The following is a 27,828-nucleotide window of genomic DNA, read 5'->3' as shown; positions in this document are numbered from 1 at the left end:
ATTTTTAATTAAGAAGAATGCGTATTATAAACAATATCATTTCTTGTTATTTTTGTAATTTTAGTTACTTAAATTACTAGCTAACACGCATACAATTTTGTTTTAAATGCGTAAAAAATTACTCGTAAATTTTGAAATAAAATGACATTTAAAAATTTTTATTCATATAAAATTTCTATTTCAAAAATATATATTCTATGAATATACTTCGAAAACTAGTCGTTGTCACGATATTTTTATTTTCATTGTATGATCAATATCGGAATTAATTAATCGTGCAGTGTGATACTCATTAATTGTAATAATCATAGCGAATGAATCATGTTTGACATCTTTCAATATTTTTCGTGATTCTATTTCAGAGAGTATAAAACGAAAATTGTTAGTGATGCTGTCTAATCGCTTGAGTCTCGTAAAGAAGAAAATAATCATGTTAATAATATAGTCGCTTATCGCAAGAATTAATTAATCACGCGAGTTGATAATCGGTAATTGTAACATTTAACAACTCTCAGTATTTCTCGTAAATGTGTTTGGAAAGATAATGCCATAATATACATGTAGCGGATCACGCTACTACCTGATCGTAGCACGAATGATAACAAGGTCATGGCATATCAACAATAATGAGCTATACGTCACAAAAATAAACATCGAGTATTCTGCTACAGTTCTCTTTCTTTCTAATATATAGGGTGGTTCTTGTAACAATCGTCACGTTTTTCTAAGATATTTATGATAATTTGACAAATAAACAAAAAAAGAATAGAAAATTAACAGAAATTCATTAGTTTTTAATCGTCAATAAATTGCAATAATAAAAAAAAAAAATACTTTTTATTAGAAAAAAGTAAGATCATCTTGATTTTTAAAAATAGAATAACTGTTTTTTTTTAATAGTAATGTAGAAGACGACAAAACAAATTTATTGAGTACACACAATGTCATTTTAAGTTATGTATATTACAACTTAATAAATCATTTTAAATTTGCTAAAACGTAATTCTTCTCTATCGAATTTTATATTACAAATCGTTAATTAATAGTTAATTAATTGCAAATATATTTTAATTGTTAATAATTAAAACAAATCGCATTTAACATTTCTGGTATTTATTATAACGATCGCGTTTTAAGGGTTTTAAGTTACAATGACGCACATGAAAGTGATTAATAGCAAATATACAATTTACTTCTTAATTAAAGATGCAAGATATATGTAGGTATATATGTGTTTACTCTAAATTGATTTTAAAAGCAATTAATTGTAATTCAAATTTTGAACAATGGCAACCTTTGTAATCGATCGATACCGAATGAGGATTAAATTCCGCCACGTGACAAATGATAGAAGTTATTAATGATCAGGAGAAGATCTCTCTCTCTCACACACACACACACCACACACTCACACACCACACACTCACACATACACACACACACACAATCAATATCTTTAATAGCAAATCGGGCTCATCGATTTTTATAGTACTCAATGACACGCGTGCCCCGGAAACGGAATAGCCGCGTGTCGAACACAACAGCTGCAGCTAATCTCGTGGATTACAATTAAGGGTTCATGTTCAATTAACCTCTGATGTACAGACGATGTCTTCTTGTTATTGGATTTGCTGTGCGCACGATTAACTAAACTTACTTTCGTCAATTCGTAATTGATTTATTAGTACGAAGAATATACATATACGATTGCTAATATTAGTAATCACCCTAGTTAGAGATCAATCTTTATTCCGTCAAAATTATGTATTTAATAATAATGGATTTTGATGTGACTTATGATCATTTGCATTAAATTTTCCAACTTGTATATTTACGTAATTGAATAATTGATTCTGATTGGCGTTAAATCTATAAGATGATGCGTACATGTGTACCTTTCCGTAAAAATTATTCTATCATTAAAATATTTTTAAATTTGCTGTAGCGTAGACACACACATGTATAATTATTAAATACAATAAAATTTTTAAATATAATTTCTTTTTTTTTTATGATAATACAAATAAAAAATAGAAAAACACATAAGTTTCAGATAAATTTAATTAAATTTTGTATCTCGTCTCTCAATTATAATTTTATTTGAATGAATAGTTCCGTAAATTATGTGTAATAAACTTATTCATTTAATATCTTAAAATAATTTTTTATAAATGCTCTCGTGCATTACTGGCATTTCGCGTGATCAGAAGAATATTCTTTTGTATACAGATGTGCTTGATAAAAGCGAAAGGCGGTTCTTGTCTGGTTAATCTTAATATAAGTTAAGATACTGTTATCCGATTGACCACACCTTGCATAGATTGATGAAATGTTCTTTCGATCCATCTTTCGACGAACAATGCAATCACTTTTTCCGCGAATAGAAGCCTTTCCTTCGCTATGTACGCATCACGTTGATACAAATGATCGTAAGTAATTGAGAGTCGACGGCTAAAAGTCTGTTTTGTGTTTAAGTTCGAATTTTAAGAATAAATTAAGAAGAAAAAACCAGGTTCATCATCCATTGTCTCGAATTTATTTGAAATATTTTATTTTTTCCACAATAGATAAAATTTTCATTAAAGCATTAAAATACAAATTGCTTTATTTTTAATTATAAAATGATTGATGAACCATAGTTGAGGAACCATAAGCAATTGTTATTATTATTATTACATATAATAACGATGAGAATGATTTATATATTAATATATGTATAGATAGATTAATCGCGACATGGACTAAATAAATCCGAGATCAATGGTTTGTGCACCGTTAAGTCTTCTCGCGCGGCTTCGCTCGATCGAGAATCCAATCTATCTATCATCCGACAATTCTGTTGGCTTCATGCCCGAACGATCACGTGGATTGATAGTTCTTTTCTTGCTCTACCGCTTCCTTGAGAAATTCTCTCGATTCAACGAATGTAGCTATCTATCAATTCACGGTGTAAAGTGTTCGCAGAGATTTAAGATTTTTCGAATTCTTAAAAAACTATGAGAAGTTCAATGCATTGTTAAACGTATGGATTGAACTTCTCACAGCTTCTTATAAACTACAATATGTTGAATTTTTCGAAATCATTTTCTTTTGAAAAAAGAAAGTTGCTTTTTTCGAAAAATATATCAATAATATTAATAAATATACATGTATAATAATATTAATATTAATATAAAATAATTTTAATAATTACTAATAATATAAATAATTAATGAGATCAAAAGAAGAATTGCTAAAGTCTATCGTGCCTTATCACATTTCAAAATTACTGTTTTTAAGAGCTTCCTCTCTCTCTTTTCCTTGACCCTTTATATCAAGTGATCGATCTATCTTGCAAATGCAGTCTCATCGTGTTTAAAAACCATAGTGATGGCAAAATCTGTTGTGGCCCTTAGGGCAGCGGGCACTCGGACGGATTGTCGGCGGAAGCAACGATTTTAAGTGCGGACTGAAAGACATATTTCGGGATGCGTTCTATATTTATACGCACTGGGTGTACGCATCTATGCGCGCGAGAGAGAGCCGAGCGATTTACGAGTCTGCGACTCTCTCGACATTCCATATGACTTTCTTTGTGCTTCCCCCCCCATGATGCGTACGTGCCATACGTCGCTCTGGAATCCCGTTTACGGAATGCGTGCGAATTTTCGTTGAGCGACTTTATCTTCGACGACACAGACAACACATTCGGCAACATTCGTGAATTTATATGGCGCCTAAATTATGACGCTGTCGTCTAATATGAATTACTGACCGCCGCTGACCGTGACGTTATTCCGAAAGCATGTGTGTTACCGGAATTAGGTTGTTTATTCGTGATTGTAACTGTAAAAAAATATCGTATAAAAGTTTACAAAAAGAGACTAAAAACATTAGTTTTATAGCGCATCATTAACACTGGTTCTTTTTTCAAAAGTTTAGAAAAATAAAAATTATTCAAAAACAGTTTTAGTATTCGAGGAACAATAAACATTCAGAGAATAGGCACATTATATTAATATTTTTATTTTTTATTGTTTTATTAACTCTTAAGTTAATCAAAGAGATAACTTGAGCTAATTAAAATTTTATCACAATATTGGAAACCATCCTAAAATAAATAATATATATTTTAAAAAATAATTAAAACTGAAGCACGTATAAGGGAAGAAAAGTGCAATATATTTTATGCTTTTACATATCATATCATATAAAAATCAATGAATAAAGGCAAAGCAAAGAATGATGGAATGAAAATTGCATTGTCTACATATATTACAATAATAATAATTTTTTTAAAAAGAAAACGGTTTACGAGAGAATGCAACATAACATATGAGACTTCGATCCAAGATTGTTCACGCGCAGGATGCGAAAAATCTAAAGTAATTCCGAGTTAAGAATATATTCAAATTCAGTCGGCCTTGCCAACGCTAGAGAAATGGTGAAGAGACAGACTGCAGTTATAATTCAAGAAAGCATCCGCCTTGGCAATCTGCGGCAACATTCCGCATAGTTTCAGCTTGTATGTGCCGTTTTCGGCTTAGCATCATTACGTGTAATTTATAACGATCAGTAGGCACCTTGCTAGTTTCGCAGTCAATAGACTTATCGTGATTGCACATTAAGAGATCTGACATCCAAACACTTTAACTTTCAACATAGTTTTGAATCGTATAGTCATCAGTTTCTGTGAAAGCTTTTATCGTGAATGCTCTTTGAGTTATTGTGCTTTGTTACGACAAATATAACTGTATTCAATTTTGTTTAATAATACACCGGGTAGCTGTGATAATCTCTTTTAACGATATGTAGTCAAAAAATATCAAAAAATTATATTCCATTAATTAAAACTGAAGGATTTTGATTAAAAATTATGATAAAGTATACAATAAATTAATAACTGTATAATTTGTGTTTCCAAAATATATAATTTTTTAAATAATTATTAAATTAAACGTTAGGAGTAAAATCTCTCTTTTGAAATCCTAACAATTTTCCATATCTCTCTCCTAAATGAAATAAAGCATTGAAGGGATTATATGTAATCATAATAATTTTGGGAGATAATTTTCTGAATAATTTAAAAATAAAGAACTAGAGAAACCTATATTTCACGAAGTCACGAAATGTAATAAAAATTTTTAATTTTTTTCTTAGGATTTTATGAATATCACTTTTGTATTTACTCAGCTTTACAATTTTTTTACATGAAGACTATATTTACAACGCGCATGTTTTCACGAATTAAACCGACAATTTGATATACAAGTGTTATTTTTCGAAGCAATTTGTACGTGCTGTTACCAAATTTTCTTTGACAACTCGCAAATATATATTGCTAAGTTCTCTCGTGCCTCTTGTGTCCATCGGCTGGAATAGCACGAGTTGCTGGTTAGAGGGAGAGATCCTCCTCGGGGTCAGAAATTCATTCGTGAATTCCGCATAATCTCGTGTCGGCAGCGTTGTTTTCGGCATAAATATAATACATACCGTCGCGTCGCGCGATTTAGAATACTCGGCGCGCGAAATCGACATTATTAAGATTATCCACATTAGGATCCCTCTCGCGAGCGGAAACATGGTCCGTACTCTCCCATAGGATTTAAGCTCGCGATACGATGCAACCACTCGACGTGAAAATTTATGTGGGTTATAATTCACGTATGTCCGACTGTGCTTCTACGCTTTCGCTAATCTCTTTCGCTCTTTCCTCGTTTATGATTTGAGAACCTGAATATCTCTCTTATACCGGTGTGTGTAGAAGAAAAAATGTCAAATAATAATAATTAAATATAAAAGCGATAATTATACAAAAAAATAAAGAAATTGTTTCGAAGAAAGAAAAATAGCCAGCGAAATTCAGAAACAAAGAATCAGATAACAGTGCAATGTTAATTCTTAATGTTACAAATATTTTTAATCTTAATTTATACTTATTTGACAGATTTTTATGACCTTTTCCTTGGTCCTCTTCCTTCGAGCGCGAATTATATGGCGGACAGCCAAATTTCTGATGATCATAGTGCGGTTATAAATGCGGTATTCATTTAAGATAGTCTCTTTTGTCATCTAATAAGCGTTCGCGTCGTCGACTGTTAAATATCGTCCTCGCTAATATCCGTGTCTTAATGAAACGAGAGTGCAAATGACGTAATTGTTATTGCGGTCGTTAATTGTTTCTCGAAGCTCAGATCTCCGTCCGTAATTGATGGTCATTAGAACATGCTGCGTGGTCTCGCGAGGGTGGATCGGGACGGAAATCGATCGACATATCTGTGATCGTCGGGGCCTTAATGCGGTCAATGGTCCGTTGCGTGCGGCCCTTAATTAGTCAGTCCTCCTCAACGAGCTTGATATTACGGATCCGACGATAAGACTGCATGTGCAGACTCAAGGAATGCACAGTATACGAAAGATAAACTTGGAGATTATACGAGATAATAAGCAGGTTCTCTTAAGTTTTAAGTTTTCTTAATAAGTAGTTTCATAAGACCGTCTGATTTTAATTTGTTCTGGATTTGTTTTACTTTTTGTGATAGAAAAAAGTACCTATAAGATATTATTGAAGATGTTATTAAATTAAATTAAGGTTGCTATAATATTAAAGATATCTGCACGCACGTTATGTAAATTTGTCAATCTAAAATCATAAATTTGATATATTCATCTGTGTATTAGAAAGAGTGAATAGTATCATCGAAACGGATTAATCTAATAGATCCTTTTTGATACAACAAATTAATTTTTCTCTCATTGCAACTGAAGCATTGTTGTAAAGCAATCAAAGGAAGAGATTTTATTCAAAAAAATCTATTGATATTTTTAATTTATTCTTAATACAATAACGAACGTAATTATTTCAATAATATTTCTTGGAAATTATGTATTCTGTGATCATACGTAATTTTTATAAATTATTGCGCTTTTTTCAAAATTATTTTAATAAATCTAAAAGCTTTGATGAAAAAGTTGATTTATGAAATATCTTTATATCTCAATAAACGGATGATAAAATCTCTTTATATTTTTTTTTAAAGAAGAAAAGTCAAATTTTAACATATACGTTATAGGAAATGATGCGTGTGAGTCGTGGAGAAAATACTAAATAAAGGATCACGCTATTTAGGAATGTTTAATTCGGCGCCACCTGTGTTTGTGATGGCTTGAGCGCGGGTGTGCGCGCGCGTGAGCACTTATGAAACCTGCGCGGCACGCGGCTCGGAGGCCAGTCTGATTCCTCGTCGCAGTGCGATACGGTCGATAGAAGTGAGCCACGTAATGCAACCATAGTGGTTGCGGTGAATTGCAGTGACAAACCACCGTATGGCATATACAAAGAATCACCCTCGCCGCCCCGTTAGCCATTTCACGCGCTCTTTCACCCTCTTGATTTCGGGATAAACTTCTCGTTCGATCCGCCCCGTGGATGCTGAAGAGATCGCAGCCACGTGAATGAAAGAGTGACGTTAGAGTGTATTTCAGAGCATCAGGATTATGACATAAATCTTTATCGCGTGTGTTAACGTAGGATAATCTTTTAATTCTTCCTTCATTGCGCGGAAGATCCATATTCACATTTATGAAGATGACTAATCTACACGAGGATTTTCGTTGACCGAAAGTTTTCGCGAAAGCTGTTGACAGTTCTGTTTTTTTAATTTTTGCAAATAAAATTCAGAATAATTTTGTATTTCTTGAAAAATAGACATCGTATACTGTCGACCTTGTTATGAAGATAACAAGCTATATCATATGTATTTATATAAGTTTTTAAGGTTGTTTATCCGCGAGTTTGAAAAACGGAGAAATTTATAAGTATATGAAGAATCCTTAACGATTGTTCGCGGACGAATCATCAGAGAAATCGGAAACGACCGATTTGTCACGATCACGTGAATCCTTTTATTTTACGACTGGAAGTCGACAGTTGCAAAATTACGGTCGACAAGATTTGCACAGATCGTCCATCGATCACTCTGGAATTTCCCGACGCGGAACCGTGACACAACCGTGACATAAATTTGCGACAAAAAAGAAGGCAAAAGAATCATCGAAAAACTGTACGACGAGGAAGGTGTATAAACAAACACGCTTGAACGAATATCAGCCAACGTATAAAGCTTCGTGCAAACAGAGGTGATAATATCACCATTGCCGTGACATTGGACTGGCTGCTTGGGAAATTATTTACGTATCAGGCCGGCGTTGATAACAAGACTACTCTACTGAATTTACGACACGAGTTTCCGAATCGTGATCAGAGATCACGGGGAAAGAGGACGAGAAATACATCTCTTCCCTACTCTCGATCCCGGGTTGTCATTGTCGAATGATAAATTCATCATAATTCATTCGTATCTAAAGCTCCGTAATTTATTTGCAGAGCATATTTGCGGAACCGATCCGGAATAATGCTGATAATTATCTCAAAATTAGCAGACTCGTCTTCTGTCAGATATTCTCGAGATACCTTCGAGTCGACGTGAGAAGAGAACGCGTGTGTGAACTACAAAGGTGCAACTTAAGGGTGGATGGTCGACGTGGACAAAGAGACGCCTGCGAAGTATCGATCGATCTGCATCTTGAAGAGGATGCTCCCTTTGGTTTTATAGAAGTATAGAGTGCACATCGTAGCACATCACGTGTCGCGAGGACACTATAGAGGGTGACCGAGGGAGGAAGAGAGAGACGACCTGCAGCAGGCGACGTCGTCATGGAAAATCGATTTGCTGTCGACCATCACCCTCCCGCTACAACCACCCGACGCAGTGCAATGACCTCCAAACCGGGAAGATCCTATACTGTGAGGTAAGTTGCTTCTCTCGTGGTAGGAATCGCGTGAGGGTCGCGACGGGAGAAGGGAAAGAGAGGCGATGAAATGACGAAGTGAAGAAAGAGGCTGGCTCCCTCGAAGAAAATAGCCGCTGCTTCGCGGTGTTCCGACGTCTACGACTTTCACGACGTTTTTCTTTATTTTACTTCCGGCCCCGGTTTTCCGAAGAACGATTTTAAACCTACAATCCCATTGCTTTTTTTTTTTTTAATGGAAAAAAACTGTTCTCTCGTTAAGTTGATGGTTTACACATGGTATGCTATTTCGTTAAGACAAATAGTCAAAAGGCAGTTATTGTATGTTGTGACACATATTTTAATATATTAAATTATTCAAGAGAGAGTATTAAAACATTAATTATAATATAAATATTTTATTTTACCGTGTTACTAAATTATTTTATTATATTTCTAAAATAATTTTTCTGAGAATATATTGCATTTAATATTTAAAACTTAAAATAATTATATTTATTGCATTCGAAAGAAAATGAGAGAAAGAGAAGAAAGATTTGAAACATTTTTGGAAAAAAAATGTAATTTTTTATTTAATAATTTTGTTAACAATAAAGGAATTCAGAACGCAGATTGTGTTAATTGCAACTTGCCTGGAAAAATAATTTTAATAATAGTTGCATTAATATTTATTTATTAGAAAATTGTAAAAAGGCAGTTTTTACTAACATAACTAATATTTGCTATATTATTTTCTACTCATTTATGTTAGGCATTGTTTAATTTACGTTCTTATCAATCGAATAATCGAAAAAAATAATTAATTGAAGTTAAGATTGAAATATCTTCCATTTATACTAATTCCTTGGAGGAGACGACTAAAAGAGTTTACATTTTAGTTTGCATATAAAGATAAAGGAGCTTTTGAGATATATGTTTATTTTATGTTTCACTTTTGTTCGCTTCTTTTCGAGGTCGAGATTTTAAACCGAGCATTCTAAAGCTGAAAGCAAGGTCATCTGTTTACAATACGACACAAGCACGATTCCGCAAAAATGCATCGTTTTAAACGCAGTATTTATAATTTGCATATACATAAACGTGACAAAATATTACCGTTATCACACATTTGACTCTGCATTTAAAGTAAGAATAAATAAATTATATTCTCATCATTTAGTGTGAGAAATGCAGCTGTCTGATTTTAGATATGTATATATATACTGAATATACAATGTTATCTATTGTCGGATATAATTAGGACTTACACGAACACATTTAGCATTTTAAACATATGATTTGAGTGCACAAAGTATATGTTATACTAAAAGCCTCGTAGTTAGTGTTGAATGTAAATGTCTGTGATTTTGGGTTTTATCTGTTCAATAGAAAGATCGCGTAAAATGTCAATATAAGACAGTTACACTTTTAACATTGAATATATATAGACAGAGTATGTGAATCAAAGCGCATATATATACACTCACAGAATTAATGTGTACTTTCTGATTTCGCGCATCGCATCTTTCCAGAAGAGTTTGCCGGCGGATGAGTTGTGAGATAACTGATAAATATAGTTATTATTTTAAACTCAGAGACTCTTTATATCCGAGTACGCTTCGGTCTTTAGATTCTCTTGGGAATTGAGAGAGATCGCCGCGTTTTGCTAGAGATCTCTTTTCCTGTTTGATTATGAATGTGAGTAAAAAAAGAAACAGTCGTGTATGAAACCAGTTTCAAACATTCTATTGAAATTGTTCGTGATTATTAAGAAAAATAATATTTATTATTTATTTTACGAATGAAATAATTACAGCACTTGAGATTAAAAGCGCAGCTGAACGAATAACAATTTAACCCACGGAGGATTTATTATAGTTATATAGTAAATTTAAAAAAACATGATAATAAGATTTTAACAAAAAAATGATCATGACCTAATGAATTAATATAGAACAGCTTTCTTGTGCCTATTAATTTTTTTTATTTAATATGACCGATTATTTCTTTCTTTCGCGAAGGCTGCAACGTGAATTTGCAATTTTCTACTACGCAGATTGTATTTAATCCTAATAACTGAGAAAATATTATAAGCATAGATAAATAATAAGTAATAATTGCCAAAAATTCTTTTTTTGTGCGTACTGCTATTTTATTAATATTTCTAACTTTAAAATATATTAAATTATTTATTAAACGCTTTTTTACAATCCTCTGCATTATGCTATTAATCTTGGTGCACATAAATAAAAACTTTTTTAGTAAAAGATAATTTTCTATACAGAGTTACAGCTTCCGTCGAATTTTTAATGAGATTATAAAAGATTTTATTGTTAGACTGTGACTTGTCGGTGACGAAAAGCGTCAAGAAAGATTGTTCTTCATTACTCGAATTTACGCGATTTTCAGCGCCGATCTTTATCCTCAGAATCTCGATTCACTTTCAATCTTTTTTTTAAATGATCGAGCTCGTTGCTTCGGGTCAAAGCAATATGCCAGAGCGTTAAATTACCTACTTTTGAGGCCTTCGGGGTGGTTTAAGTGGATTTTATTGTAACCGGTAACAGCAGGTTTCCGTCGTTTGTTCAATCCACGTGTGATGATGTAATTTTTTTTTTTAACGACACCTTATGTAACGCAATTAAATCCGAAGATGCGAGGCATATAAAAGTGAGTACAAAGGCAAAGGAAAAGGAAATAGATTTGAGAATGAATAGAATACGAAAGCGGATCGCTGATGTGTATATATATCTCGCGGTAAAAATGAGTTACTAGAGAATAACGTCATCAATCTTGAAGTTGACTTACGATGAATATAAAAGTGAAGAGAATTTTATGCCAAGGAGAAGTTATGGTGACAAGCACACAATGCATCTTTTTATATTTATATATGTACATATATAATATATGTATATATATATATATATATATATATATATACATATATATAAAATATATATACACGATAAAATAAAGTATATTCACTCGCGTACTAATAAATTATTCCTATTTTTCTACTGCGACTAATCGATCAAAATCTGCATAAGCAAATTTCAGCAAATTATTACGAAATTTAATTTCCACACAAATTACATCGTAATCATCTGAGATAAGTATAAGACTCAATTAATATCAAAGGCAAAGAGTCATTAATCATACAGCGAGCGTATTAAATCTCGTACGCTAAAGAAACATGTCGCAATTACGTAAAAAGGAAAGAATACGTGGCTATAAATATATGAAATGTCGTACACATGACTAATTATCGCTAGATTCGCATTAGTGTGTATTAATATATTAGAAATATTGCGTATTAGTATATTAGAAAGACGCTGCACATGAGATTGCACAAATCCATTTTTCATCTTTAGTTATATGTAACATCTCACTCATTAATTATACATTTGTTGATGAATTTGATATTAATTTGCAAAAATATTAAAATGTCAATATTCTTTAAATTATATATGATAAAAACAAAAACTCTCATTCTTTTCAGAAAGTTTTTAATAATAAAATTTAATTTTTTGCTTTTTCTTATTTAAATTTACAGACGAAATTTTATTGCAATGTTTAATTGTATATAAAACATATATTTAATTATATACAAATTATTATTACATTTTAAAACATATATTTAATATCTGGCAAATTCTTATTTAATAGAGTGTTATGGAAAAGTATTGTGTGAAAAAGGGATCGAGTGCAGAGTCAAAAATATCAATCAATATACGATAATTTTAACAAGCAACGCATATTTTTATTACTATTGTAAATTGCTTTGTCAGATTTGAGCCATAATAAAAGGTGTGGCGTGGGAAACTTAAGAACTTACCGGTCTTATATATTCTTCTTTCACTCGTTGTCATTATGCTTGTGCGTTTCTTATTATCGTCCGTGGTTCATCGCTAGTACACTGCTCTGTTCTATTGTCTGTAGTCGAGAGTTAATCTCTCGATTTTCTGATAAGGAATAGTTGAATTAATGAATACGCAACTTTCGACAAAAGTGACTGTAGTTTAAAAATTAATTCGACCATTTTTTTTAGAATTTTACTATTATTATTAAATGTTATTATACATATATACATATATGTATGTGTAAATTTATTGTTTAATGCAAAGGTTTGATTTTTAAATTGACAAATCTTATTTTCGCTGGAGAATTTTATCGAGTTTTTTCAAAACGTACAAAAATTTTTTTAATTTAAAATAAACTTTATATAATTTTGAGCATAAAAAATATTTTTCCTTAAAAATTGTTTAAAGAATGTTTCAAGCTTTATAATTAGCTGAAAGCGTTGTAAATACGCAATTTTTCATTCATTGTAAACTCCTCCTCTTCCATATTTCTTTATTATATTTTTTTAGAAGATAAAAGTAACATAAATCTTCTAAACAAACTTTAATGTGTATGCTTGACATGTATATGTTATCAGTGGGATAGACGTATCGTAATATGTACCACACCCTTTCGTTATCGTTATCGTATGACTGAGTTAGAACAGCAAAAGAGCAAACCCTAAAATAAACTCAGTTATCAATAACTTTTATCTACTATAATATAGAGAGACGTAAGATATTTTAGAATATGCATATCACAATTATATAATTTATCTTTTTAAAAAAAATTAAACATTTTTGTCGATATTTTCCCGTAATATTATATATTCGATATTACTTTAATAAAATTATAAACTTCAATAAATTTTAATAGTATTAAATGTATGATAAGATTGTAATGCAATTTATGCTTGAGCTAATAACATTCGATTTTGATTAGCCTTTCTCATTTTATTGCAATTTTGAATAAAATGTTATAGAATACAAATTACACAAAATAACAAAAAATTAATTAGTTAAGTTTCGTATAACAATAATGAAATGAGGAGAGAACAAGGCGGAGAGAGGCAGTGATTAACGCGCAAGTTTTATTAAGGTCAGATAGACTTATTCCATAATTAAATATTTTAAAGCGTATCTTTTGATCATTTCTTTGGGTCAATTCAGCGCAATAAAATTGATTAAATTAAAAATTAAAAATTAAAAGTTAGCAAACATAGTATGTTGGAGAATCATAAAGATAAAATAAAAATTAAATTAAATTAAAAAATTAAATTAAAAAATAAAATAAAAAAATAAAATAAATAAAAAAAGTAAATAAAAAAAATAAATAATAAAATTTGTCTCGCAATCTGTTAGTAAAATAAAGCTAAATCGTAGTCAATGATTAACAACGCTGATTCAAGTTACACGAATTTGCAAAGATCACGCTGCCATTAAAAAATCTTTACATATATTCATTAATTGACTTCAACTAAATTAAAAATTACATGCTATATATAAATTTTACTTATACTTTAAAAAACTATAGGTATATAAATTTTGTGTTTTAACTAATATTTTGCAAAGATTAAAATCAATCTAAACTTTATTGAGAAAAATTTTGAAAGATTTCGAAAAATAGTACATTTTGGATTGATTGTAAGATATAAATAATGACAATATATACAAAAATGCTTTTGAAAATATACAGGCTGTATACAAGATTCGAAGATCTTATCTTATTCTAACTTTGATCAGGTGTGCACATGACATGTTAAGGTGATAAGGTGTTAATTGTTATTAGAGTGTTCTTGTAGCTGATGTCATTATATGTACGTATACAGAGTGAGTCACTCACAGAAATGAGATGGAAAAATAAATACGAACATTATATTTTTTCACAAAATGTTCTTTCTTAAGAATTTTTTATGATTATTAATATTTTCTGTAATAAAAGATATTTCTATTTTTTGCATATTATAGATAAGAATGAATTAAAAAAATGTATATATTATTATATTATTTATAACGATAAATTTAATAAACTTATAATTTTTTCTAAAAACAGACAAGAAAATCTTTTAGAATTATTTAATGTGTTCTTCGCATTATGTTTTTTATTTTTTCGCATCTTTATAGATGCAAGAAATATAAACATCATTGTTAGATAAATTCTATCTTTGGTGACTTATTTTATTTTAGACGTAATTGTACCGAAATCACTTGACAAATTTCGTTGTTAATATCTATAATTTCAACATTAATAATGAATAATGTCGCTTTCTCTACCATCTGCCAAATAGTCAACAGTTTGAATAATGTTATTGATTCAAGTTGTTCGAGATCTGTTATCTATACACTTGCTTATACTTGTATCTGTCAAAAGACTTTTTAACATAAAAGAGCAAGATGGATTGTATACACATATATACTTTGACAAAACTCATATATGCATTATTATATTTTTATTATTATTTACGTATTATATAACATAAATAATTTATATTACAGAATTTACTTCTATTTATATATTTTCCCATTTATATTTTCTCCGAGAAAATTTGTTTATTAAATAATTAAAATAATTATAAAATTTATATTATTATATTTATATTACTACATGTATATATATATTACTATTTATATTATATTATAACATTTTATTATTATTATTTATATTTTATGTTAATGCATCGCATTTAAGCATCATATTAATATCTTAATATATTGCATTTTCAAATAATCATAATATTGCATATATATTAATAGTTAGATTTTATAATTGTATTGTATAGTTATGCAGATTTAGTTGTCTGATTCGGAAATCAAATAAAAGATGAGATGTTGTAACATTTCATTTTTAAGTACGTAATTATATGCTGGCAGTTCACAAAAATATATTGTTTCTCGTGTCGGAAGTACGCGAAATACATCTTCAAACCGGAATATATTAGTCTACAATAGCTGTGTTGCGCAAACCATCGACTAATTATCGGCTATTACGTCGGGTTGATGGCGCGGTCCTGGTTGCATCATTAGTCTATTTGTACGATCGCTCGTAAAGTCAAAGAAAAATTTCAATGTGTGTGTAGAAGCCTGAGGTTCAAGGTCGTGTAAAAAATCTTCTTGATGAAATGTTTATGTTCGTAAGTTCGTGTTACATATTTCGATTGTCTAAGGCTAAGGGCGTTGAAAAGCGTTACAAACATTCATGAAACGGGAGATTTCTATTCTGTATCGTGACTATTTTTAATTCTTGTTTTAAGATAATAGCATAGCAGAAGCTATTTTTAATATACATATATGTAAAAGATATATACAATATTTTATTTTGTAAATTACATAAATCATAAAACAACAAAAATAAAAATTTTATAATTTCAATTTAAATACAATTTCAAGTAATAATTACAAAGCTAATACGAGCCTTTGGGCACTACTACATTTACTATTTATAGTATACTTTTCGCTTAATAAAGAATCTCTACTTTAACTAAAAAAAAATTAATTACATATTAAGTTACTTATTTACAATCAATTACACTTGACATATATAGGTACATACAATATATATTACAATATTACAATATATATATTGATTATACATAAAATAAAGTCTAAAAGTTAGCGCTCGCGAAATAATTAATAGCTTAATAATTAAAATTAGCTTATAATAAAAATTGATTAGTATAATAGCGACAAATGTTATTTAGTTTCTTTTTTAGCCACTAAGTAGTACCAATAGAACTTTTTAAATATTTTTAATAACATCTGTTTTTTAAATCACTTTAATATTACTTTGCTGAAAATTTAATCAACTCTTATTAGTAGTTATTTAATTTTTCGCGATGTAGCGCTTCACAATAAATTAATTATAACAAATTCGAGCGTAGTAATTGAGATAATTATCATGATTAAGTGATTAAGATAATTATCTCGTGTATTGACGGTTGCGTAATAATATTTCCAATATACGTTTTTGTTAAACGGGATATCTTTAATATCTTCTGAATTTTTCAAGTACAAGAGTCACACCTTTCGTGTTATAGCAACCTCGTGGATCGAATTGTTATGTATTTTTAACGATTGTCGCACCGGAAGTTGACTGTGGTGATCTTGATCATCCTTGTGCACGCAATACGTCGCTCGATAAAAATATATATAAAGTGTCTTAACCAAATCATACTTTCTCATGCATAAAATTTTTTATTCTTCGAGCAATTTTATTGTTCATTTAAATTATAGTCGGTGTTTTTTCAGCGATATTTAATCTGAGCTTTAATTATCATGTTATTTTATGTAGCATTAATTAGATGAGAATGCAAAACTAATTTAACAATCTAATTTTTGAACAAATTTTAATAAGTACTGACTAAATTATTACAAGTAATAATTATCAGTATATAACAATTTTCTTAATAATAATAAAAGTATTATAATAAATACATAGTTCTTTGTCAAATTGTGCACAATCAAGAGATATTGATTTCGAGTTAATAAAAAAAAAAAAAAAAAAAAAAAACGGCAATTTGTGCAGAGTTTCGATCACGCAAAGTTTTAGCTATAACATATCGACGATAAAATTATTTGGCGCCATTAAAAACTTTTCTAAATCGATACCAACAATCTACTTTCCAAGTACATAATTAGAGGAGAATCGTTGCGTGATTTGCGAAATCGTGGCACATATGGCTTTCGTTCTGCCGCTTTTACACGCGGATAAGTTTACGCTGTGATAAGAGTCCAGACTGATTTTTCTTTTTACGAACATCGTTTTGTGACGTGATTTTTACGTAATCACGTTTTATTACTCACGACGACCAATGAGGCGGTTATTATACAATTTTGTTCCGCGTTTCAACTGACAACGGATGGCATTGTGATGCAGATTACAGTACCGCGTATGGTCTATGACCAACCTAACTCGACCTTGAACGAATGTCGATATCTCGTTTCATGTGTAGCACGTCGGTTAAATTATGCAACGCTTCCTTTATCAACCCTTGAACGCTCCCGACGAGAACGCGGCATGTTTGCATGTGAAGCGATTTTCTGTAAAGTTTCAGTTTAGTAAAGAGGAAAACACATTAAGGTATTTTTAAATTTATAATATTTTAAATAAATTTAAATACATGTTAATGTAATCTTTACATTAATTATACTTATATTATATTATAGATATATGAGTTATTTATGTTGACAGATATTTGAAATTATTATAAAAATAATAAGTAAACAGTTTTTTTAATTGTTATAAAAACAAATAAAATTAACTTATTTTATATTGTAAATTTTTTTATCATCTATATGATTTTTACTCTTGGTACGATACATATATTAAAGTGTCGAGTTATTAAATTTTTTATAGTGTTTCTATCTGACACTACGAATATTTTAAAAGTCGCACATTAATGCGGAATTTTTAAGTTTTCGTATCTTTTAGCAAGACAGAACATTTACACAATTTGCATACATATAATAACATATTCGTACTTACACATAGGTACCTAACAAGAACACTTTCTATACTTTTAGTAATTCTTTTGTTCTTAATTGGCATAATTTTGTAAGGACGTATCATTGTATTTTTGCAAATAGCCTAATTATATCCTCATTACCCTACTTGCATCTCATTTCCGAAATATTTATGAATGTAACAAACACGCGATTTGCTACATTTGTTTCAGCAAAATCCGAAGAATAATACTGTGTTATCGCTTTCACTAATTAAAAAGTCAGTAATAATCTACATTTTCGCATTTATTCAAATTATATAGGTATATATAATATTTATTCTTATAAAACGATTTTTTATATTTTACACAGATCTAGGCTATAACATTTATACATTCGATTGTGATCATCTAACTATAATTCCTGTTAAACCTCCAACGATAATTATTTTCATCCAAAGTAAATTACTATTGGAAAAGATTTCTTTTTAATAAAAAATATGTAGATACTATAAAACTCCAAACATTTTTCTTATCACGCAATAAAGTATTAAAAGATGAAGACAGTATCGAGTGTTCTCAAGGTTGTCGGAAAATTAATTATGCGCAACGAAGAATAACAGTTTGATCGAAGGTCGCGATGATGTAACGATAAGGTTAAACTGGACAACGATCGCAAATCGTGATAAATCGATCATCCGAGGCTATTATTGAGATCTGCGTAATAATTTCCTTCTCGTCGAGGAGGATGGTCATTCTACAAACGAAAGTAACGTGCGAAATCGGGAATCTCTCTTTTCGCCCGGAAACGTTCTATATTCTGCGCGTTTCGTAAGACTTCTTCTTATCATCGCGTTAATTGATATTTTTGCTTCGATAATCTGCGCGTTCAAATGTTCCGCCTGTTATGCGAGCATAATCGCATACCGGCACGTGCCGTTGCTATAAATTAAGTTTGCCGATAAATTGTTCAGATAATCAGAGTTACGGAAAAGAATATGATATGTGCTTTCTTGGCGTTTCACTGCTGCTATACCTTTTGCATGTGAAAGTCATGTGTAAGCTTGAAAATAAAATAGAATAAGATTGCACACACATTAATAGAAAATATTTTATATTTAAATTAAACAGAGAAAAGAAAGAGGGAAAGAGAGAGAGAGAAAAATTTGTAAAAACAATTAGTGAATAAAAATATTAATCAATAAATTGCAGATAGCTTAGAAACAACTTTATAATTAAAAAAATAGAATTTATATTGGAATCTGTATATATGTATTAAATTTAGGAGTTCTTATCAAAATTATTTTAATATTATTAAAATTTCTTAATTATAATTAAAAAGAATCCAGAGATTTTTGATCTTATTCAGTTTAACATTATATTACTTCATTTATAAAATTAATTAAGATAAACTGCAAAAAAGTTTTATCATAAACACGCGTGTTAATTATTTTAAAAATATCGAAATTTTTTAATCATTATTGATATATTTGTTTACAAATTTTGCAATAACATTCTACACATTGCTCTACAATGCAAGAAATTACTGTGTCTGTCTTATATATACTATTTGTAATTATATGGAAATAAATCAAATTAAAAAATTTAAAAATAAAATATAAATATTAGAGATAAAAATTAAAGCAGATAAGAATGGATAAGAGCAGATAAGCTTCGCGTATATCCACGTATATCAGCGAACAGTTGCGATTTTCAGTATTGAATCTGAAGCCGTGAATTCCGCACTATTATTATTCGGTAGTTTTACACATGCTGGAGATCAATGCGCGCTTCTACTCTCGAGTCGAGCAAGAGACGATAACGTGCTGTTCCAGAGCAGTGATTTCGGTCAGCCGGAATAGCGGTACACGCTCGGCGTACGTCTTCGTTCTCGAATTATTTTTATGTTGTTGCTGCTTTCCGCGAGGCGCACAGTAGCACGCTTTGTCGCGAAAGCGGAAGAAACCTGTGTACGCATAATGCACGAAGCCATTTTTTTAATTTACCGCCACGTATCGTGACCTTTCTTTCTGGTCACATACTTTTCCACATTCTAAATTTTACGTCCTATATTTCACGGATCATAAATGTGACACGGGGACACGAATTTTGTTTGTAAAATTTTTATTTTCCAAATTAAAGTGCGTGATGTTTTCGCGTATACGTGTGAAATAAGAGTTCAAATGTGTTCTTTCTCAAATTTCGCGAGAACGTGATTTTTAAAAACGTTTGCCCAGTTTTTTAATTGATAAAATCAACAATTTTTTTTTCTTCCGTTTTCATCAATAAAAATTGTCAATAATCCTCGTTCGAAGAGTGGTCGAACAATTTGCAGCACGCGGTCCAGCGGGAAAGAGAGAATGCACACTTACGAACGTCACTTCTCGTCGAAGCGCGCGGTCAGTGCAGCGCGGTGCATCGGCGCGATATAGCGTGCTGCTGCAGCTGTATCGGATAGTTGGTCGAGGCATGTGCGCCGAGTAACGGCTAATTGGCCACCTTTCCTCTCCAGGAGAGGAACCCTCTCTCTCTTTCTCTTTCGTGGCCGATCCGCGCCAGTTTTGTTCGTTCTGTCGTGCGGTTTACATCGAGTGTAGCTGGAGCTCTGGCGCCTCCAGGAGAACATTATGAAGTTTTATCGATAATTTAAAAAAAAAAAACACCGACTTTCCATCAGTCGAACTCTTTAACATCGTAAGTGATTGTCGTTGTCCTCTCTTTTTAATTTAGGATCTTTTTTTCGAAGGCAAAACGATAATTTGTGCAACTTGCATACAAGTATTTTCTTGAGAACGATAGGTATTTATAAAGTGATACACAAAAAAAATCTCATTTATATTATTTTATTCATAAGTGGAAGAGTGAGAGGAATAATTCTTTTAAAAATACATTTTGAGGAATGAAATTTTTGTCTCTTTATGAAATAGTTATAAAATGCGCGTATTTGCAGCCGCGAAAAGTGCTTTGCTCCGAATTGATCGCACGAGTGATCGCCGTGAAAGTGCATGGAATGAAGAAGTCTAATTGTGCGCGCCGTGCTTTTATTAATATAATGTACCGATCCGTTATCCATCGGAAGTCATCGACTTTCTTCGCGAAAAAAGCTTGATAATGATCTACGGATTGGAATGTTGAAAATGGATTACGAGCGCAAGTTGATTCGGAATATTTTATAATTTTCTTAATAATGACATTTCATATTTTTTAGTGACATTTGAGTTTGAGCTAGTTTAAAGATACATCAAAAGAAATATTTTGTTTTCTCGGAAAAAATTTTCTTTACATTTTAGAAGAATCAATGTTATCTTAATATATCGACATATATCGATATATTTCCTTTATTTCAAACAAGAGCAAAATTTTATTAACGTGTAGAAAATTAATAGGAAACGAGAATAATAATAGTAAGTTGACAATTGCATCGCCAGTATTTAACATATGGCAATAAACATTATAAGTTTATTATTTCAAGATACATGTTTCCATTATGACGTTACATAATAACACACAAATGTACGCAGTGTATTTTAGCAGTGCATTTCACCTTTCTCTAGCATTTTCATTAGATTCGGCGAATTCTTAAATCTTGCAATTAATTTTTTTCATAAAACATATTCTTTTTCTAGAACTTTCCTTTATGAATAAAAACTATAATTTTTACAGTGATATCATTTGACTCTTTCTTTCAATTTCGAAACTTACGTTTTTAAAATTGAAAAAAATAGCTAATGTGCCAAAAAAGTATTTTTAAGAAAATATATAATAATCTATTGAATATATAGTATAGAATTTTTTTTAAATAGAGGAAAACGAGACCGTATTATTATTATTATTATTAAAATGACATTTCAATTATTCCTTGTAGACGAGAACTCATTCACGATCTTGCGCGAGGTTAAAACAAGTTAACGAAGTGATGCTGTAGATGTAATGAGGGATATTTGCCTTAACCATTGTGCCCAGTCTTAGCGTGCATGATGCAGCTTAATCGTCCGGCTAATTCGAAGTTTTGCACGCGAGCGACGATTTACGTCGAAAGGGAATTTCGTTCTAATTATTCCGTTCCAATTACAACTAGTATTAGCTTCAAATTTTAAGTGTGTTATTGGCATTACATTAGGCTCTATTACTATAGAATAGAAGTATTTTTACGAGAGGTTTTAATTTTTTAATATAAATTTCTATGAGGAAAAATCCTCTATTTTAATTTGTTAAAGATATGCGCTCTGTTTAATCATATTCATTAATATTAGAAAAAATATCGAGAATCTTTTTTCTCTTGAAGCTCTTCTCTCTTAAATAGGTGATACAAATTATTTCTATCAAACAAAAAGAGAAATCGTAAATGTTATCTATTATATGAGATTGCAATGGTCACCGATTTATAGACAGTTTAATATCTCGGCGCCTTCTCACTATCGCCTCCGGTAATATAAAGTGTTATTTCTTCGCAACACACGTTAATATGAAGAAATGAGACACTAATTTACGAGTAAGAAAGACTAGAAGTGTTTGTAGAGAAGGCAGTTAATAATTAAAGTCACAAGCAATTGACACTAATTGTATGTATCACTAAAAACCGGTCTGCAATATGTGTTATGATCATTGATCGTGAAGAAGAAACGGCATGGTGACAATTTATCGGTCTCTCTGCTTAGTAAGCGTTTAATGCTGTTTTGCAACATGATACACATATATTTCGAAAAGCATACGTTGCAAAATAAGTGAAGAACATAACAGTTGAATACAATAATAATGGTGAATAAATGATTAATAAACTACACTTCGAAAAGAAAAGAAAAATAAATGAAAGAAGAAAAAATTAAAGAAAATAAAAATAGATCTTATAGATGATATTACTCTTGCAGGTAAATATGTATTTTAGTTTTAACACAGAAAGCATTAGTAGTATTAAAAATATTCTTGTATTTTATCATTTGTCTTAGATTTATGCATTTTTATATTCATTGATATCAGCGGTAAGTAACATAAAAATTATATAATAATTAAAATTTCATAAATTGATACTTAATATTTTGAGTGGACACATTTGTCTTTAAAAGTTTTGATAATAAAAATTATAATAATTGTACGAATGTGTGCGTGTGTATGTGTGTTACAATTACTATTAATTTATATAACAATGGGGTTGGAATATTATCTATATTTTTCAAATGTCATATCTAACACACGTGTATAGATGCGCTAATAATTATTTATGTTTTATTATAATCATTTGTTCAGATCTCCGCGAATCGGAGGTCCTTTATCGCAGTCTCTGGCTATGATTCCTCCGACCATGCACGGGCACGAGTTCAATCAGCCGCTATCGAGAGTAGTCATGGTTCGTAAAACGGATCAAAGAACTTTCAGCAAAGGCAGACGGGGCGGTGAACCTCTTTTGGAAACTGTTACCAGGGAAACTGTCGAACTCTTTAACGGCGGCCGAGCAGAAAGGAAGTATACTTCCGAAACGAGAGATATTGTTACACCCAAATCAAACAGGTTTGATAATATTCTTCTTGTTTAGTTTTAATCAATTATCATAATATAAAGCGGTATACTTTCTGAGTTTTATATTCATTATTATTTATGAACACTACCAATATTTGCGGACAATATAAATCTTTAAAATGTCTTAGAGATTTGAATTAAATTGTATAATATATAAGAATGCTTTAAATGAAATTTTTTATTAGATAGATTTTGGAACATCTTAAAATATTCCATTTTATGTGAAACTTTTATTTTTAAATAAGTGTTCCCAAATTTTAAACTATATAATTTATTCTTACATACTCTCTATCGTGACTTATATTTCTACAATTATATTTTAATGAATAAAGCTTAAAAAGATTTTTACAAGTAATTTCATAATATTTAAAACAATAATAAGATTATTTTAAAATTAAGTCTTTTGCAGAATTATAATTTAAGGATATAACAAATAAATTTCAAAATAAACATATAAGGTAATATTAAAACATGTTATGATAATTAAAGTTTGAAGTTACGTAAATCAGCAAGTATAGTGATTCGGATGATGATGAATAGTGTTTTTCAACTGCAATTATTTTGATTATTACATTTATATATATTTCCTACCTGATAGAAACATATTAAATAACAACAAAACGCCTGCTATGTTTTATTTTAATATTATTTAATAACATTATAATCTACCTATATTTGATATATGCTTAAAATATTTTATATGCTAAAGAAATGTTAATTTCTTATGTTTTACAATTCTCTATAAATTTTATTAAAAGAAGAGGCATTTTTGTCGAAAAAAGATTATCGAAGAAAGATGATTTTTGAAAATCACTGACGTTGACAAAGAATATATATACTTATGTTGCAGTATTTAAAATAAATTAATAGTATAGTCCTAATTTATTCTCTTGTGTTAGAGTGTTAAAATATTTTTTCAATGTACGTGATTGGAATTGCTTTTCCTTTTTACACTTGAATGTATACCGGAAACTTGTTACACGCGGAAGGGGGATTCGGAGTAGACAAAACTTATTAAAATTCTGTCATAGAATCAGTTGTTTCGTGTTCTACTTTCTTTTTCTCGTTAGTATTTATATACAAACTGCTCCAATCTCATTGCTTTTTTTCTTTCTTATAAAAATTTATTTGCATTTAATTGTTGAAATATTTAATATAAAAAATTAAATTTTTATGGTAAATAATAGCTATTAAATCTTTGTAAAGAAAAGTCCAATGTAATGACAGCAAGCTCTCGCACGGCGCGTTATACAATAATATAGATATTTCGAGAGAAACCGCAGACCGCAAGTATTCAACTGTCTCTCGTGTGGAGAACGATACTTGCTCTTTCATAACTTTCAAAGCCCATGAAGAATTTGAAAAATGTATAGCATTTGAAATATCTTCCACATTCTTGTAGAGTAATTAATTTCTCTTGGCATTCTGTAGCGAGTAATGCTAGGAGTCAAGATAACTTGTATTTTTAATAGATAATAGTAATATGTAATAAAATAATCTAATCCTTCTAAATTATTTTTACGTGCAAAATGTTTTCGAAAAAGATTCCGATATTATAATATTAATTTGGCATCGATTTTTCTTGAATGAAAATTTAATAAAATATCTTTTCTTATAATTATTTCTTTTTCAAAACTATTTTTTGCAATTACACATCAGATACAGATTTCTTATTAAAATAACATTACACGATATTAAATAAAAGAATTTCTGTTATTTGCTTTTAATTTTGGAATACAATTTTAATGCTACCACTGCATTATTGATATTCGTGATTTAAAGAATTGTTTTCAATAAAATGTAATATATGACAAATCAAACTTATTTACTCTCTATATCTTTTATTTTAATATTTAATTACTTCTTATCATTATTGCGAATATGGACATCCACAAAGCATTACTTTATGAGTTGTCTTGCTCCTACCGTGCTCATGAGAAGTGAATGCAATTTAACATTCCTCTTGTGTAAATCGTTGCTCTTGTAGTATGCCGTCGCTCAACGTGCAAGGAACGAAAAAGAAGGTGGTCGGTTTTGTCGATCAAGTGTCGCCCGAAAGGTATAATCGCTATATGACAGCGCAAACTTGCAGTCTAGCCAAATTCCGATTCCAGTGAAGCGCAAGTAAGCATATGAAAGACCGTCTTGCCACAGACGGCACCGACAGCATTTTGTCGATGTTGTCACTTAGATGCTTTCCGAAACTTCACTAGGATCGGTAAGTGGTCCTAGTTCACTAGCGTATGACGTAGGTGGCACATAGAAAGCCGAGTGACAGCTGAAAGTTCGCGTGCTTATGTTCAAACGAGTCGCAAGAAGAGACGGCAATTTTATAATATAACGTTGTAAATTATCGGCTTTCACGATAGTGTAACAAGACGATAAGTTTGCTCGCCAGAGATTGAAACCTGCTGCTGAATGAATTGAAAGCGCATGAGATTCTCGGACGCTGCAAAATATATACGTCTAAGTTATACCATTCATATATTCCTCTCGTTTAATAATTGTAATAATAGCTTGTGAAACAATAAATCTATTATATAAATTTAGTAATTACACTTATTGACACTTCAGTTTATAATTTAGAAACAATTTTAAGATGCATTAATAATTTTCTAAAAACATAATTTTATTTTCTCTCTATTAACGTATAAATTATTTTCAATAGTAATATTTAATCGTTTGAGTTTTTATTTTATACATTTAAGTAATATTTCATCATTAAGCGTATGTAACGTCGCTTGTATGCTGATCGTTTAAGTAAAAGATTAATCGCCACGAGATTTATTTTGTTGGTATTAAATTCTTATCGGCGAGGAATACATCGTCTGCTCGACGTCGAATGCAATTTCGCCCACGCGGTCGAGGGAGAACTTTCGGTGCAACTCGTTTGAATGCGTCAAGAATAATAAATGCAGTAAGATATTAAAATGAGATGGAAGAAATATGCATGATAAAATGTAGCATGTTAAATACACATGTATCATGTTTCATTTTATTTCGGAGTTTCTTGATGATTCATCAATTCTATAATTATATAGAAAATTTTATAATTTATAATAAATTTAAAACTTATAATTTTTAATTAAGCTAGCAATTATAAATATCAAATTTTTGTGACTTTAACTTTAAAGGTATAAGTATATGACGACACTTTTTTCTCTCTTTTTCTGTCAGTTTTAAGTATAAATATTTATACTCTCGAAAATTACAAAAGATCTAAATTTTTATTAAGAAATTTTTATTAAGAAATTAATAAAAATTTTTTTAATAAAATTCTGTTTATTATATATAAGATAAAACATGCTGCATTTTATTGTGACCAAGCCTTTATGGCAGGTATATCTCTTCTCCTTTCTCTGCGAGCGACGTAACAAAGGAAACGACAACCTTTCTTCCGCGACCATGGCCGTGGACGCATCGTAGATGCTCGTAGGAAGGAGGAAGTGCTCGTAAAAACGTATGTGATGGTACATACGTGAGCGCACGATGAAGCCGCTATTTCATTTCACGTGATCTTTAACAAGGCCCGGTGAGAGCCTTAGGACTTTCAGCTCTTTCTTAGCTTTCTGATGTCGTAACGTCTTTTTGGGCTGAATACTGAAACCGTAAATTTATTATTTAACTGCTTGAATAAAGCAGTTTTTTTTTATACAATCGTGCTGATAATTTTTGCAAAAATATAATGTGTTATTTTCCATGATACAGATTTATTTTAATTTGTTTTTATATTCGAATGCAGGCAGTTATTTTAATTAAAATTTATATCTTATAACTAAATCTTTTCGCGCGCGATAATTCTTGTGAAAGTTTTTAAGATTTATATTCTAAACAAGTTCTGCTCCAAATACGTTCTTGTCGTTTGGTATATTATTGACGTATTTGCTCTTCAACGAACAAATATCAAATTGCGAATTGCTGGAACTCCATTAAAAAAAGACATTAAATGTTCTCTGAATTTGCAGCACAGAACAGTTTACTTTATAAACGTATCATAACAAATAATCGAATTCTCGAATTCATCAAATAATTTCTGACATCCGAAAATATAACCATTCTCTTTAAATTGATATTTATCTATGTAATGGAATTATGCAAAGCAATTCACGACAATCGTTTCTCCGCGTTTGTATCATAATGGAAAATTAACTACATAATCCGGCATTGCTATTAATTAGTCAACGTACAATTTTGCGAAACGGTAGGATTTGCATTATGAGCGTATAATGATTAGATATCTGCGGCATGAATTATTTACATGAGTAAAC

At 30.3% G+C, this 27,828-nt stretch overlaps 1 protein-coding gene across 8 annotated transcripts in view; it reads left to right on the top strand.

Annotated features, from left to right (window-relative positions):
* The window catches only part of LOC145935771 (uncharacterized), a 47,611-nt gene that overhangs the window by 13,839 nt on the left and 5,944 nt on the right, over nt 1-27,828 (top strand). For 4 of the 8 annotated variants that reach the window (XM_083037352.1, XM_083037350.1, XM_083037348.1 and 1 more), the window contains 2 exons: nt 23,291-23,551; nt 25,548-25,619. In XM_083037352.1, the coding sequence (XP_082893478.1) occupies nt 23,331-23,551; nt 25,548-25,619 (293 nt within the window). In that variant the 5' untranslated portion in view covers nt 23,291-23,330. Of the gene's footprint in view, nt 1-7,201; nt 8,791-19,727; nt 19,924-19,946; nt 20,741-23,290; nt 23,552-25,547; nt 25,620-27,828 lie in introns of those variants that run through there. The other 4 variants (XM_083037346.1, XM_083037345.1, XM_083037353.1 and 1 more) reach the window with 4 other exon arrangements.

The sequence above is a fragment of the Prenolepis imparis genome, unplaced genomic scaffold (genome assembly GCF_030444845.1).
Source record: "Prenolepis imparis isolate NDT839.2.m4 unplaced genomic scaffold, iyPreImpa1.0 SCAF_5, whole genome shotgun sequence".
In the NCBI taxonomy this organism is placed as follows: Eukaryota; Metazoa; Arthropoda; class Insecta; order Hymenoptera; family Formicidae; genus Prenolepis; species Prenolepis imparis.
Note: the sequence above shows the minus strand (reverse complement) of the source record. Positions and strands in the feature narration are given on the sequence as shown.